This window comes from Pseudochaenichthys georgianus, chromosome 23 (genome assembly GCF_902827115.2).
Source record: "Pseudochaenichthys georgianus chromosome 23, fPseGeo1.2, whole genome shotgun sequence".
Lineage (NCBI taxonomy): Eukaryota > Metazoa > Chordata > Actinopteri > Perciformes > Channichthyidae > Pseudochaenichthys > Pseudochaenichthys georgianus.
Window position 1 is genome coordinate 10320011 of NC_047525.1, and position 14571 is coordinate 10334581.

Sequence of the window (14571 nt, forward strand, 5' to 3'; positions counted from 1 at the left end):
GAGAACAGCCCCCGATACTTAATGAACTGCTTTCTTAATTATTAATTGATCGTATATTTATAGTATTCACTCCGGTTTAAGTGGCAGTTGTAGAGCAAAATCCCACTGGGGGGATCTCTTGGTCGAATAAGAGAATATCCAACTTCTTGCCGATTGGATTAAGCGTGCTTACTTCACCAAAAGGCTTTTAAAAAACTCAACATGATCTAAAAACAACAGCCGGAATAACACATCTCTGAATGCACTGCTGCACCAGGTTTCTTTGCTCTATATCTTAATTGCTAGTTCTCTTTGCTTTCCAAACTAAACGTTAAATCATTCCTCTTGGAGCTTTGTGTTGGCAGCCTCATTTCCACTGTGAGGCTGCAGTCTTCTCTCCCTCCCCACTCTCCTCCCCGGTTGATCCCAAGGAGGAAATCGCATAATTGCCCCCAAAACACAGCACTAATCCTTCAGTTCCGCAGAGCTGGGAGAGTGGTCAGGGCTGCAGATAATCCACACTGTGGAACGGATGTCCCAGCAGCCAGGTGAGGAGAGGAGGCTGCACTAAAGCTCTTTGCAGATGCATTGTGTATGCTATGTTGGCATATAATATACATATATTAGTATTAATACTGGCTTCTACTTCTTAAGTATGGTCCCTGGTAGACCCCTACACATATAACAACAAAGACTACTATAACACCTCTTGTTATGCAATACTAATTATGTTCAATATATGCAATATATATATATATATATATATATGCTATCAATAGCTGCCATATCACTCAGAACTGTTACAGTGTGTTTGTATTATCTTTAATATGTTATGCATGCTTCTTGGTTAATATTACATTTAGTTTGGCTGTTTTATTCCTGTAACAAATACTATATAGTATTCCATTCCAACAAGAATCTGTTATTATGTAAATATACACTTTTATTTGATTTACTACTGCTATCTACCTGCTACAACACTTAATTCCACAATGTTACCCTTGTTTTATTGTATACATTCTGCTAACTTACAGTACTTATTATCCCTGAATATGTATATCTGTACATGTTTTTTTAAATACTATGTGCATACCTTTGTATCTAATAGTGTTATTTTATTTTTTTATTCTATCTATACATGTTGTAACAATGTAAATTGCCCATCTGTGGGACGGAAAAAGGAATTATAATTCGTCTGATTTCATTTGGAGAATAGAGGTATGTCATGGCCTTTGTGAAAACAGAAAATGCATTTTTTTTTTTAAATGTAATGACTGATTGTTTATTTATCAAATGAAAACACTTGTAGTTATTTGAGGTTCAGGACTAAGGACTTAACACATATCACATCAGGCACATTCATGTATTGAAACACATATACATCATCACTCTTTTTTAACTGTGCAGCACTTTGATTTATATCTCATTTCTGTTAGAATAAAGAATAATTATGTTATATGCAGTCTTACCGGTGTCCATTTAGTGAGGCGTGATGTAAGGGTGTGTATCCTGTGCTGTCTGTGCAGTTGACATTCAGGCCCTTCCACATGCTGCAGAGAAAACAAACACACATCAGAATTAAACCCTACAAAGTGAGACTGCTTGATACTCTGTGTTGCTTATGAGACATTGACACACACATTTGGAACTTCTTCTTGGTCAGAAAACATGAGACGGACAGTTACAAATGTTTATTTCATCAACTTGTTTGAGCTTCTATCTGCTGCAACTTCAGACCCAGGAAGTGTCAAACCACACCCAGCCAATTAGGAGTCACTTCATCGTGGAATGTGCCAAGTGTTGGATATGTAGAGGGGTGGTGTAACAAAATGCTGTTCCTAAACACTATCTACCATTTTCTACTTTTATAACAGTTAGTTGATATTTGTATAGTGGTAAATGTACATCTATTAAAAACATGTGCATTTTTGCTGTGAGTTACAATGGATACGAATGGGTTTTGAGCTTTTTCAAGAAGATTAAGAATGGCAGGAATGCTTTCTCCATACCGAGTTATTTCCTTGTTTTCCATTTCCTTGTTTTCCATTGCAAGTTTTGGGTTGTGTTTCAAGTTAAAAAAAAAGTACAATTTTGACGTGTTTGGATCTGATGGCAAAAAGTATAATTTATAATACAGCCAGAAGTCTTATTTAATCATACTGGCAACAAAATGAGGTTGAATGTTGGATTTGAAAAAAGGCTGAGCATGCAAATAAAACCACCCAACACAGAATCTCATTAAAAAAAACAGCTATGCATATATTCACAACCACAATACTCACATATAGTAGCACACACTATTACACATATAGAGCTCAGGATTTTCCCAGAGCTATAATTATATGACCTCTCTTTTTCACATGAACTCGAGTCAGAGAAAAGTACTAATTAGTGAATTCCAGTGAGAGCAGATCAGGGAAACGCAGAATCAACTGGAGAGGCAACTGTATTAGCTTTGACCTTAAATTAAAGAAATAATTATCTGTGGCTGGAGAATATAGATTTTTTTTATTATTTGCATTGCATTTTTCCATTGTTAAGTGCTCTCCTAAATTGAAATGCACTGTACTCACACATTTGAATTGCTATACATGTGCTCACAGTGTGTATCTATTCACAACACTCACCTCTAACTCTCCTTTTTAATATTACAAATGTTGTGTTTTCTGGTCATTTGTTCCTTTTGAGGGTCTGCTGCTGCAAACTGTTTAACATTGTGGAGGCAGCAGAACATTCGCCGGGTTTGACAGACATCAACACAATGGTGAAGGTCAGTGCAAACACACAAAACTAAGCTTGAATTAAATGAGGTATTAAGAGCTGGCTGAACACATTGCGAACACAGTGTACTTCCATCAATAGAGCAAGTCTGCCGGAGATAAGGATGTCAACCATTTTATTTGTGCTGAATAAAATGCTTAAATAAACCAGACCTGAACCAAAAGCTGCATTTTAACCGATTTTAACACTAAAGTACAATTATACCTTACACCACAAGTGCATATGTAGAACTGAAACTGTCTGTTTAACCACAGATAAAGCTAAAAACACAACTCAATAAAGGAAATACATCTTGTACACATGTGTTAAACACACACAGAGGTCAGAGGGCAGGAGACCACAGACAGAGAGACAGCACAGGTTTGTTTCTATTGGCTGATCGTTTGTTTTGGTGTGTGTGTGAGTTCATATTGATCACAGTGCTCTGCTGAGCCGTTTCAGCGCTGACTTACAGAACCACGAGTAGGATGTGTTATTAAAAAGAGCAGACTGCCAGAGGGTGAGAGGAGAGAGAGACAACCCACTGCAGGAGGCAAGAGAGTGATGGAGGCAGACACAGAGACAACATGGAGGGGATTTAACTCAACGGGCAACTGTTTTGGACAGATATCATTTGCTCAACATCAACCAAAAAAAAAAAAGTTAATTGTTGGTCGATGCATTTCAGTCTTTCACTGTCATTGCTGTCAACATATTTCATAATCATTTGATTGTGATTATTTGAGTTGACTGCCATCATTTTGCAATATTGTTGTTTACAAAAATCAAAGGAATGTAAAGACAACCTAACACTGTCAAACATAAACACAAGGTTCAAACATCAGGAAACAAAAGAACGATGGCAAAAAGAGCCTGACCGTGTAGATATTATTCAGTTTTATCGAGACCATTATTCTTGCTCGGGGAGGAAAGATAAGGACATGAGGTTGTGATAAGGGATCCCTGGATGTAAAGAAGAGAGTCTCCCTGTGGGAGCAGCGGTGACAGCTCTGGAACTTTGGATGGAGTTGTCGCTTCAAGGTTTGCTAATTGGATCATTCACAATCAAATGTCTGAATGGAAACACGGTGCCATGTGAGGAGTATGTGTCCTTTCAGAAATAAGTGGGCCCAATGACCGTTTAGGAACAAGCTTTTAAAAATAGATCTGAGTGCAGCAGAGCGAGAGGAGAAACACTTTTTCAACAAGTTCTTGGAGATGTATTGACATTATGACATCAAGCAAAGCATCACATTAATCAAACCGAATAAGGGAATTGAATCGCAAGTCGCAGTTATTTAGCTAACAATTCAATTGTAAATGTGTTACTTGTATAAAAGGAATTAGATAAACCATGCATCACAACACGACCGAGTCATGACCGAAAGAACGAGATCGCGGATACAAGCGGCCGAGATGGGTTTTCTCCGCAGGGTGGCTGGTGTCTCCCTTAGAGATAAGGTGAGAAGTTCGGTCATCAGGGAGGGACTCGGAGTTGAACCGCTCCTCCTTCGCGTCGAAAGAAGCCAGTTGAGGTGGTTCGGGCACCTAGTTAGGATGCCACCTGGGCGCCCTCGGGAGGTGTTCCAGGCACGTCCAGCTGGGAAGAGACCAAGGGGTAGACCTAGGACCAGGTGGAGGGATTATATCTCTTCGCTGGCCTGGGAGCGCCTTGGGACCCCCCAGTCAGAGCTGGTTGATGTCGCCAGGGAAAAGAAAGTTTGGGGCTCTCTGCTGGAACTGCTACCCCCGCGACCCGACCACGGATAAGCAGGAGAAGATGGATGGATGGATGGATGCATCACAACACAGAGGTTGTCAACATATGTATTCTTACAGTGTATAGCCTTACATAACAGTTGTCTTTTTATTACACATGTCCACCTTAAATCAGGCTCTAAACTGCCACATCTAGATTTCATCGAAATGTTCCAATTTCATTCAGTGTTTCTAGTTCAATACCTCATCAATCACATACAACTACTTTGATGGAACCCCCCGTAAGATGCTTTCTATATCTGATAGCTGTTCACCGAACAAACCTGACCTTGAACACACACACACACACACACACACACACACACACACACACACACACACACACACACACACACACACACACACACACACACACACACACACACACACACACACACACACACACACACACACACACACACACACACACACACACACACACACACACACACACACACACACACACACACACACACCACACACACACACACACACACACACACACACACACACACACAGGTGCTGTTACCTTCAAACACCCAATCTGTTCAGCAATTCATTCAAAAGGTGCGGCACAAAGAGTCTTTCACATTAGTAGCGCTCTACACAATCCACCCTCCCACACACCAACAAACACACCGTATTAATGCACAAACACAGCAGTCACAACACGAGCCACAACAGCTTCGTAAATAAACCTGAACATACAAATATCTGTGGTCACTTTGTGAGAGAGTGTGTAAACCTTGTTAGAGTGTGTTTGCCTCACTGTGAGCTGAACAAGGTGTTGTGTTTGTCTTCCACTGTCACCTATGTGTTTCCAGTGACATCAAATACTTGCTTTACTTATTTTAAATAACAACCAGAGCCAGATTTATCAAGAATTTATCTCCAGTAACCATTATTTTATAATCTCACTGTAACACGGAATCAAATGACTGCGAGTCATTTTGGACGGGGTTACTAGTTAAGGACAGAAATTAAGATTATGCATCCTCAAGCACGTTTAAGCCATTTCCTTTGGGAGATTTACTGCCCATGCGTTCTAAACTCCATCTACAACAGCATGGGAAACTAATATGAACCCAGTGGTTGTACCTGCAGCCCACCTACAACCTGTGGATGCACAAAGTTAGCAATTAGCTAAAAGAGAGCATCAAGCTAGCAGCTAGCGACTAAGCTAATTTTCTCAGGAGTTGGTGAAAATGAGAAAAAAATCAACTGGATTTACAGTTTATATTACTTAATCTAGCTGGCAGTGTAAACATGCATCTGTATGCTTTGTATACATGAATTGAAGGTGTTTTAAGTTTATTTACCATAGGTGTAATATAAAACCCAGCTCTTCGACAATAATAACAAATTGGATCATCATCTTCCTCTTAACAATCTTGATGAGGAGAAACTGCCCTTATAAAACATTCAAAGAGAGACTTGAATCAGTTTGTGCTAAAAAGTGTTGAGTTTATAGTTATATAAGTTTGTATTGCTTGGTAATTTTCTTCTCAACTATAGTCCTGCCATATCCCCACAACAGTCCTTTGACATTCCTATAAAGACTTATTCTTCACTGTTGTGGTGGATATTACATTTATATGCACTGCTAAACAGGGAAACTGCACAAAAAGTATATCTATTGAGTCCACTGCAGCTTTAAAATACCAACAGGTACAAAGAGAGAGAGACTGGGAATATATAAACCACACTTTGGTTAATGTCCGACTACATCTTTGGTGAATCACTTCCTACGGAGCTTTCTTATCACTGTTCCTTTCTGCTCTGCCATGTCCCACCTCTGAATCCCCTCACTCGGTTCAGTGCCATCACCCTTCTCCATTGTTTGCTTTGCTTTCAGTAACAGCGTTAAGCCAGCCAGCAGAGTTTAAATAGAATTAGTGGGCAATTTGAGATTAGATAATGGAGGAGAGGTGATGCAGCAGGAATGCCGACTCTTGCTGGATTAGCAAAAATATGCAGGCAATGTCCTACCTAATTAACCTCAGGAGCGTCAGCTAAGCAGGGTAGAAAAGCTGTATTTGTGTATGTATTTTCACATTTACATTCAGATTCAGTGCTGTGCTTTTCTCAGCCTCACCCTCAAGAGTTATTCTGCATCAAAGATGTCTGACTCAAGCTTTATGAGCAGGTTTCTCTCCTCCTCTGTCTCCTACTAGCCCTATTTCTTGCTGAGGAATCTTTTTTTATTAAAGCACTAAAAAGGTAAAAGGGTCAAATGTTATGAATGGCCTCCCAGCAGGCAGAGCGATGCTGCCCTCTGTTTGAACCCTTCTTCAGTTACAGCACGGCACTTTCTCCTGGCCTTTACATCATTGTACTACAGCCCTGCACACTGAGGACTGCACTGACGTGATATCATGGAAGAAAAACCACTCTTAACACCTAAAGACTTCATGGTGTATTGCTAAAGAGTACTTTGGAGTTAACATTTTCAGTCTTATTCAAAATATATTGGATATGTATGAAAGGTTTGATAGGAATATGTTTCTATAAAAGGTAGTTTACACTGTATGTCATTTGGGGATGTACAAACAGGAAATTGGTTTGGCGTTTACTGAAGATAAACTAGAAGAAGTTGAGATTCATGCTTGATAAACGTCAGAGGAAATAGGTTTTCTACCTAAGTTCTATATATCCAATTCCAAAAACATTACCTCAAGCAATTTAGAAAAGCTCAAATTGCTCCCTCAGTCTTTAGAAGTGAAATCTCTTGTCAGCCACTTTGAAAGAGGACCTGTAATGTCTTTCAGGTAGGAAATTACTCATTTTGGATGCAAATTCAGCGTGTCAGAATGAAAGCCTCCATTGCTGGTTCTCATGGATATTAAAGCTGGCATCACGTTGCAGGAAAGTTCAGGCGACATCAAAGAAGAGCATTGTCTTCAAAGGAAAAGGAGCCGAGGAAATTGGGGAGACCTTTGTAGTCCTGGATTTTTCAAGGGGAAAACTTTTTTTTTAATGGGGAGGAAAGTTAAATTAATGGAATCCAAAAACCTGTTGAAATTCACTCCTTATGAAAGAAAACTAGAAGGGCATTCGGATAGTGCATACCTCCGCAAAGGCCATTTCCTGATTCAGATTTCACACCAAAATTGTTCTTCCTTGGCCAATGCTACACCCTTCCACCAAGTGTAATACAAATACACGAAAGCATAACCTGCTTAGTGATGGTAAATGGCAAGGCCAGCTCAACAACACCAATCATTTCTCGAGAATTAAAAAAGGGAACCAATATGAGGAGAGGTGCATACGCTATCAGAGAAGATAACGCCAGATAGGAAGTGGACTAGCTTCATATCCTGTTTTGAGCAAGAAGCAGAAGAGATACCTGTTGATAAGAGTGTTGCAACAGACCAATAAGATGCGTGCTAATGTGTGGTCAACCACAGAGAGACAAATATACAGTAGTGGAAGGTGTGTGAAGGAACCCTCAAAAGACCAATTACATTTCTGCAGACAGATGTGAGAACCCACCCCTTTTCATTCCTCTCTTTCACTTCTCCCCCTTTTTTTCTCATCTTTTATTTTGCTTCTTTGGTACAAGTATAATCCGCAAACAAATGTGCACAGACACAATTGAGTTTGTGTACCCGTGTATTATGTAGTACTGTATGATAAACCAGCAACTTAAAAGGATGCTCAAGCTATAGATATGCCTTAGGCACACACACATTCAAAAATACATCACTTCTTACAGGCGGGGTTCTGACCAAATCTCCAACCTACTATATCTGTAAGAAGCAAAAATGAGCTGATAATATTGTGTCAATAATATATATGTCAATATATCAATTGTATATTGTTCTGCTATCGTGAGGAGAGTCTACTTAGAGTACCTGAACAGAATCAGCTACCCCCACTAAGGCATTCTGGGAAACACTACAGTGCATCAGCTTTACACCGAAACACATTATACAGCCTGAGGAATCCCCAGGTTACGCTGTGACCTGCGAAACCACAGAATCTCATTTTCACTTACTCCCATGAATCATGAAATCCCATTCACACCTACTGTCCACAACTCAAGTCTCTCCATCTTACTTTCCTCACAGATGTGTCACTCTCTTCTGTTTTTCTCTGTCTGAACCAAATATAGTGGCAAGTAAATCAAGTGCAGTATGGCTGATATACGTAGTTAAGGGGGGGAATATCAAACTAAGTCCCAGTAAGTTTGTGACCATAAAATCAGTTGCTATTTCCACAGTATATTTGAAAATGTACAAAAGATATGAATATTTAAATATATCAATGGACATTTGAGACATTCAAACTGTAGGACAAAGTGTTGTTTATGGCTCATGTGTTTTTGCATATTTAGCAAAATAACAGCTTTCTTCTACACACCTCATCGTTAGCAATTTTGTTCATTTGAATATACAAAAAACAACCCAAATCAGACAGTCCTTCCAGGGAACAACCAATAAAATACAACTTAAATTCTTAGTAAAGCATTATTTGTGAAATAAGCTGCGGAAAACTGAAGTATCGACTCAGTCAGTGACTAATGCCCTCAGAGGACAAACATCAGTGGATAAGTTCAGAAGGTCAAGAGGCCACATCACAGGAAGTCATTTATCTTCGGGTCGAACTGACCTCTGCTACAAGTGAACACCAACGGCTGCTGTCAGGGGCAGTGGGTCACACACACACATGTGTAATGACTGACCCCATTCTTCACACACACTAGCCAATAATTAAAACAAGACGCCAGTAATCGATAGCTGCACTACTCCCGACCCCCGCTGGGAGCTTATTGATGAAGTTTGAATTGTGATCGTTTGGTTGTCCTGAGGGTGAGTGCATTGGGAAATCACCAAGAGATAGGAGGCATTGTTTAAAAGAAATCTGATAATGTACTTGTTCATACTGTACACATTTTCCTGCAATTTTACATTATTTTATAAGTGTATTTTGAATTCAAGATGTTCTTCCACATACTGTGGCAGGACAATTAAAGGACTTCTGATTCTGACTTGCTTCTTTAGTGCAGGACTTGTATATACTGCAGTAAAAACAAGGCTATAGTGAGTAAAATGTGACAAGATAATAAAGTATTCTGAATTGTCCTGGGGTCCAGAGGGATAGAAGACAAAACAAGACTGGAGGACACAACAAGAGAGGCAAAGTTTCCTCGGCTCTCTTTAATCAAACTGAGGGGAGCGGAGGTGAAGAACTGGCCACTGTCTGCTTCACCGATGCCACTATTGATTTAGACTGCAGCCTTTCCAATCAGTCACAATCTGCAGAGCTACACACAATCTGTCCGAGTGTGTGTATGAACTGTATGTGTGTGCTATTCTCCCCGGAGTAAGTAAGTGACAGAAAGCCTTAGATCTCCACTTAACAACAGCCAGCCACAAATCCATCCGCCCCAGCATCGATTCAGATCTGAGGCATTAAGGATGGGAAACGTCAGCTTTGGACCTGGACCTAAATGGGTAAAGTAATCTATAGAGTAGACTGGAACGATCGATGCATTTATACTGTAGATCTACTGAGGAGAAGTTTTAAGACTTTGTGACATCCTGCAGAGTTGTCTAAAGAATCGAAGTAAAATTGATTCACTATTTGGCACATCTGACCACATTTCTGCACAGCCCTCATAGCCCTCGCTCGTCACATATCTGCTGTATCTGCTGAGGAGACTGAGGTCTTTTGGGCAGGGGGCCCTCTTGCAGACCTTCTATGGGCCCTTCTCACTTCGGTTAAATGGATTCCTTGCGTCCCTCACTTGCGTCGTTTCCCTGTGACTAGTCCCTCCCACCAGGGAAGCATGGAGAGACGCAAGGAAACCACGAGAAGCAGGGAAATGAGTTTTAAGAGCAATGGGACGTCCTTCCCTCCGGAGCGTCACGTGAAGCGACGTCCGTTTGTGATGACGCTGCACAGCTGATCGTCTGACAGCAGCCAGCTCTGTCCCCGTTATTTCCACACCCCCCCCCCCCCCCCCCCGCCTCTGTTAGTACACATTTACAGACACAAACATTTGTATCATCTGTTGTAGACCCAAATACATTAAATAAAATAAGAACTCATTCTCAAAAAAGATAAACGCCATTCTTAAAATGTATAAACGAACAATAGTTTGATTAATATTGATTAGAGTGCACAAAATAAATAAAATGATTTTTGACCACTTTTGTTTTTCAGATATATCACATATTTGTAACTAAATGATACATTATTGAAACAAAACACGGTATAAACTGAGGAGTGACTCCCGTGAGGTTCGTGTATTTTCTTCACTCCGCTGAGAAACTGCTCTCATGTCAAGAAGCATCAGATCAGTGCATGCACTGCATCGTCCAATCAGTGAGCGATACACAGTAAGGGGGCGGGCGAGTGTCTGAGGATTTAATCGAAGGATGGTCTGGTGGTTCCTCGGTTATAGCTCCTCCATTATCGCTCCTCGCTCCTCCGGCAAAAATAAGGCCGTTGGGATGCTACTCAAGATGGCGCAGACAAATCAACTTCCGGTGAGACCGAGACCGAGGAAATGAAAAATAAGAGAAGTGAGAAGGGCCCTATGACTCTGTTGTGGCATCATCCATCTTTTATGTGCAGCCTGCTGGGGCAGCAGCATCTCAGCTGTTGACAGGAAGAGACTGAACAGACTGGTAAAGAAGGCTGGCTCTGTCCTGGGGAGTCCTCTGGATGTGCAATATGCAATATACACTGAACAAAAATATAAACGCAACACTTTTGTTTTTGCTCCCATTTTTCATGAGATGAACTCAAAGATCTAAAACATTTTCTATATACACAAAATAACCATTTCTCTCAAATATTGTTCACAAATCTGAAAAGATCTGTGATAGTGAGCACTTCTCCTTTGCCGAGATAATCCATCCCACCTCACAGGTGTGGCATATCAAGATGCTGATTACACTAGGGTTAGGGTTAGGGTAATGTTGTGAATCGAGTGGCCCATGGTGGTGGTGGGGTTATGGTATGGGCAGGCGTATGTTATGGACGACGAACACAGGCCACTCGATTCACAACATTACCCTAACCCTACCCCTCACACCAGATACCGACTGGTTTTCGGACCCCCCCAGACCCCTCCAATAAAGCAAAACTGCACGTTTCAGAGTGGCCTTTTATTGTGGCCAGCCTAAGGCACACCTGTGCAATAATCATGCTGTCTAATCAGCATCTTGATATGCCACACCTGTGAGGTGGGATGGATTATCTCGGCAAAGGAGAAGTGCTCACTATCACAGATTTTGAACAATATTTGAGAGAAATGGTTATTTTGTGTCTATAGAAAATGTTTTAGATCTTTGAGTTCATCTCATGAAAAATGGGAGCAAAAACAAAAGTGTTGCGTTTATATTTTTGTTCAGTGAATATACTGTAAATATCTGTACAATATATACTTCCACCTTTAATACCATCACCTGGCTGCTATCTTAAAACTGGTACTGGATGTGTTTTTTGTAATTTGTGTAATTTCTCCTTTTATTCGTAACGTTTGTATCATGCTTTTACATTTTATCAGGCTATAATTGTCATACAGTACATCTTTTGTTTTTTTAGTTTATTTTGTTTTTGGTGTCAATACTTGTCTTTATTATTTTGTAATGATGTTTTTTTTTAAAAGTCCTGTTTTATGTTGTTTATGTTTGTAGCATCACACACAAAAGCAAATTCCTATATGTGTATATATGGTTCATAACCAAACCATTTTCACATGTCCTTTAAGGATTGTAACCCTCAGATGCTTCATGATACTCTCAGCATTCAAGATAAATAATATATTGTGAAATGTTTGAGGACGGACGCATGCATCTTTAATCTGTATCAAATGTTCTCTCTCTTCATGATAATTCAATTGTAGGTCTGAGGTCGATTCGACTTGGCGAATGCATTTTACGCCAAGCTAATTTCCCTCAGAACAAGCAGTGCAGGGATTGTGTGAATCAACTGAGGCTAAATATCTCCTGGCAACTCATCAGGTTGGTTACAGCCACGCTAAGTCTATCTTCATTAGCCGCTCTGCCACCAGGAAATTAGCCACGCAGCCGCAATGGAGATCCTGATCAAACGATATCAGTGGGAGAGTCGTTATGATGATAAGCAGGAGAGGCGCTGAAAGTAAAGTGTTTAATTCAGCATGACTCACAGAGGTGCGCTGAAAAACTAAGAAAACACTTCAAAGTAAACATTTACACCGCTGCTCAGTGTCCGAGTGGAACTTCCAAACAACTTCCAACTGTGAAGATTACAACTCTGCTGTGTGACCAAGCATTCATCCCGTGACTGGGGTTTAGGGTGTGTGTGTGTGTGTGTGTGTGTGTGTGTGTGTGTGTGTGTGTGTGTGTGTGTGTGTGTGTGTGTGTGTGTGTGTGTGTGTGTGTGTGTGTGGTGTGTGTGTGTGTGTGTGTGTGTGTGTGTGTGTGTGTGTGTGTGTGTGTGTGTGTGTGTGTGTGTGTGCGCATTCTACTGGGCAGTAGCAGGGATACATGGCTTTATATGGTAAGAAAGAAGGCTTTGGTTTATAGAAGACCTCTCCACGTTGCTATCTCCCTCTCTCAGTTCTCCAAACACTGAGCAGCTGCTTTACCGACCTTATCATCCCGGGGAAACCTCCCATCAAAACATATTGAAGATACAAAATATTTATGTGGGATCCTTAGAATCGAACCATGAATTAGAGAAAGATAGGTAAGAAACTACACCTCCATTTAAATAGTTGGAAAATTACAGTTTCTGATGAACAATTTATGAAAGTTCAATAAAAAAACACAAACATTGAAGACTTTTTAAAACTAAAAGTAAAATAATTGATGTATTTAAATAAAAGGCCCTCAACAAAAACTTACTTAAATTGTATTTTCCAGTTTTTTTATGTGTATCCCTTATCTTATCAGTAACTGTTAGGACTGTGAAGTTTATATACGATTAAATGGGTGTGGCTTCACAAATTGCGAAAAATTAAAAAGGGATATATTTTTTTAAATGTTTTTTAAAAAATGCTAAGAAGGGTAAAACTTCATGTAAAGACTTCATCCATAATCAAAGACACTTACTAAGATCGAAACCTGCAATGGGCCTGGAGAGAAACAGATGAAAAAAAATGACCACATCTGTGTGTCGCTATGACAACCAACCTGCTGTGCATCTTCCCCGGGATGAATTAACAGCTACTGTGAGCCAGGCATGTTTGACACCTTAACATCTGTCCCGTTTGTGTTTCTCTGCATTCTTATTGGTACGATAAAGAATGGAGGGATGCAGTGAGCCTGTGCTCTGAGCAGCTGTATCTCCTCACGGCCTCATCGTCTCCCCCTGTTTCTCCTTCTGAGAGTGTATTACGCCTGTCAGCAGGACTGCCGCATCCCATTTACACGGCTCAGACGGAAGAATCACACATCTGCTGCTGCTGGAGCGCACGGGTACACACCACTCACACTGAAACACACACTGTGCCGGGTCAGAGCAGGCCTGTCAGGATGTTCTGGGCATTTGTTCTCACACACACGGAGCACCATAGTGTGAGAGGACAATTATTTGGGCGATAATTGCATATACCGGCTGTCAACGTATTGTTGTTCTGAAAAGGATACTCCAAATTCTATGTTATTTGATTATTTAGATAAACTGCAGGCTAAGAAAATGTCTGTACATATTATTTTACCATTTAAAAACCCGTTAGACTACAAATAGTCACAAAAATGACTACAGACGCATCCAAACAAGATGTTAATAAAACAGGCTACAAGGAAATGTGTATTGATAACAGATTGTTTGATTAGTTTATAAACTTGGGGATGAGCTGGTGTTTCAAATAATCTAATCAACAGGTTACAATATGAATAATGATTGTAAAATCAGCCTATTAGATTATGTTGACATTGTTTTCATAGTACAAACCAAAGTGCTTTATCTGGCATGTTGGCAGTAACTGGCTCAGATATCACTGGGCACTCATCCCACTGTTGTGTTGTGAGTTAGGTGAAAACATATTTGAGGTGTTGGGCCTGTTTGCCAAGACTGATATGCTTTTTTACTTTCTCCCAAGACACATTAAAGAATCCCTGTTCTGCTGAATGC

General features: G+C 40.3%; 1 protein-coding gene across 2 annotated transcripts in view; it reads right to left on the reverse strand.

Moving 5' to 3' along the window:
• anks1b (ankyrin repeat and sterile alpha motif domain containing 1B) overlaps nucleotides 1-14571 on the reverse strand; it is a 229359-nt gene that overhangs the window by 165564 nt on the left and 49224 nt on the right. Inside the window, exons 1-2 of one of the 2 annotated variants that reach the window (XM_034075302.2) lie at nucleotides 1620-1636; nucleotides 1449-1529 (exon numbers count right to left, since the gene is read on the reverse strand). In XM_034075302.2, coding sequence (XP_033931193.1) covers nucleotides 1449-1528 — 80 coding nt within the window. In that variant the 5' untranslated portion in view covers nucleotide 1529; nucleotides 1620-1636. Of the gene's footprint in view, nucleotides 1-1448; nucleotides 1530-1619; nucleotides 1637-14571 lie in introns of those variants that run through there. The other variant, XM_034075301.2, reaches the window with a different exon arrangement.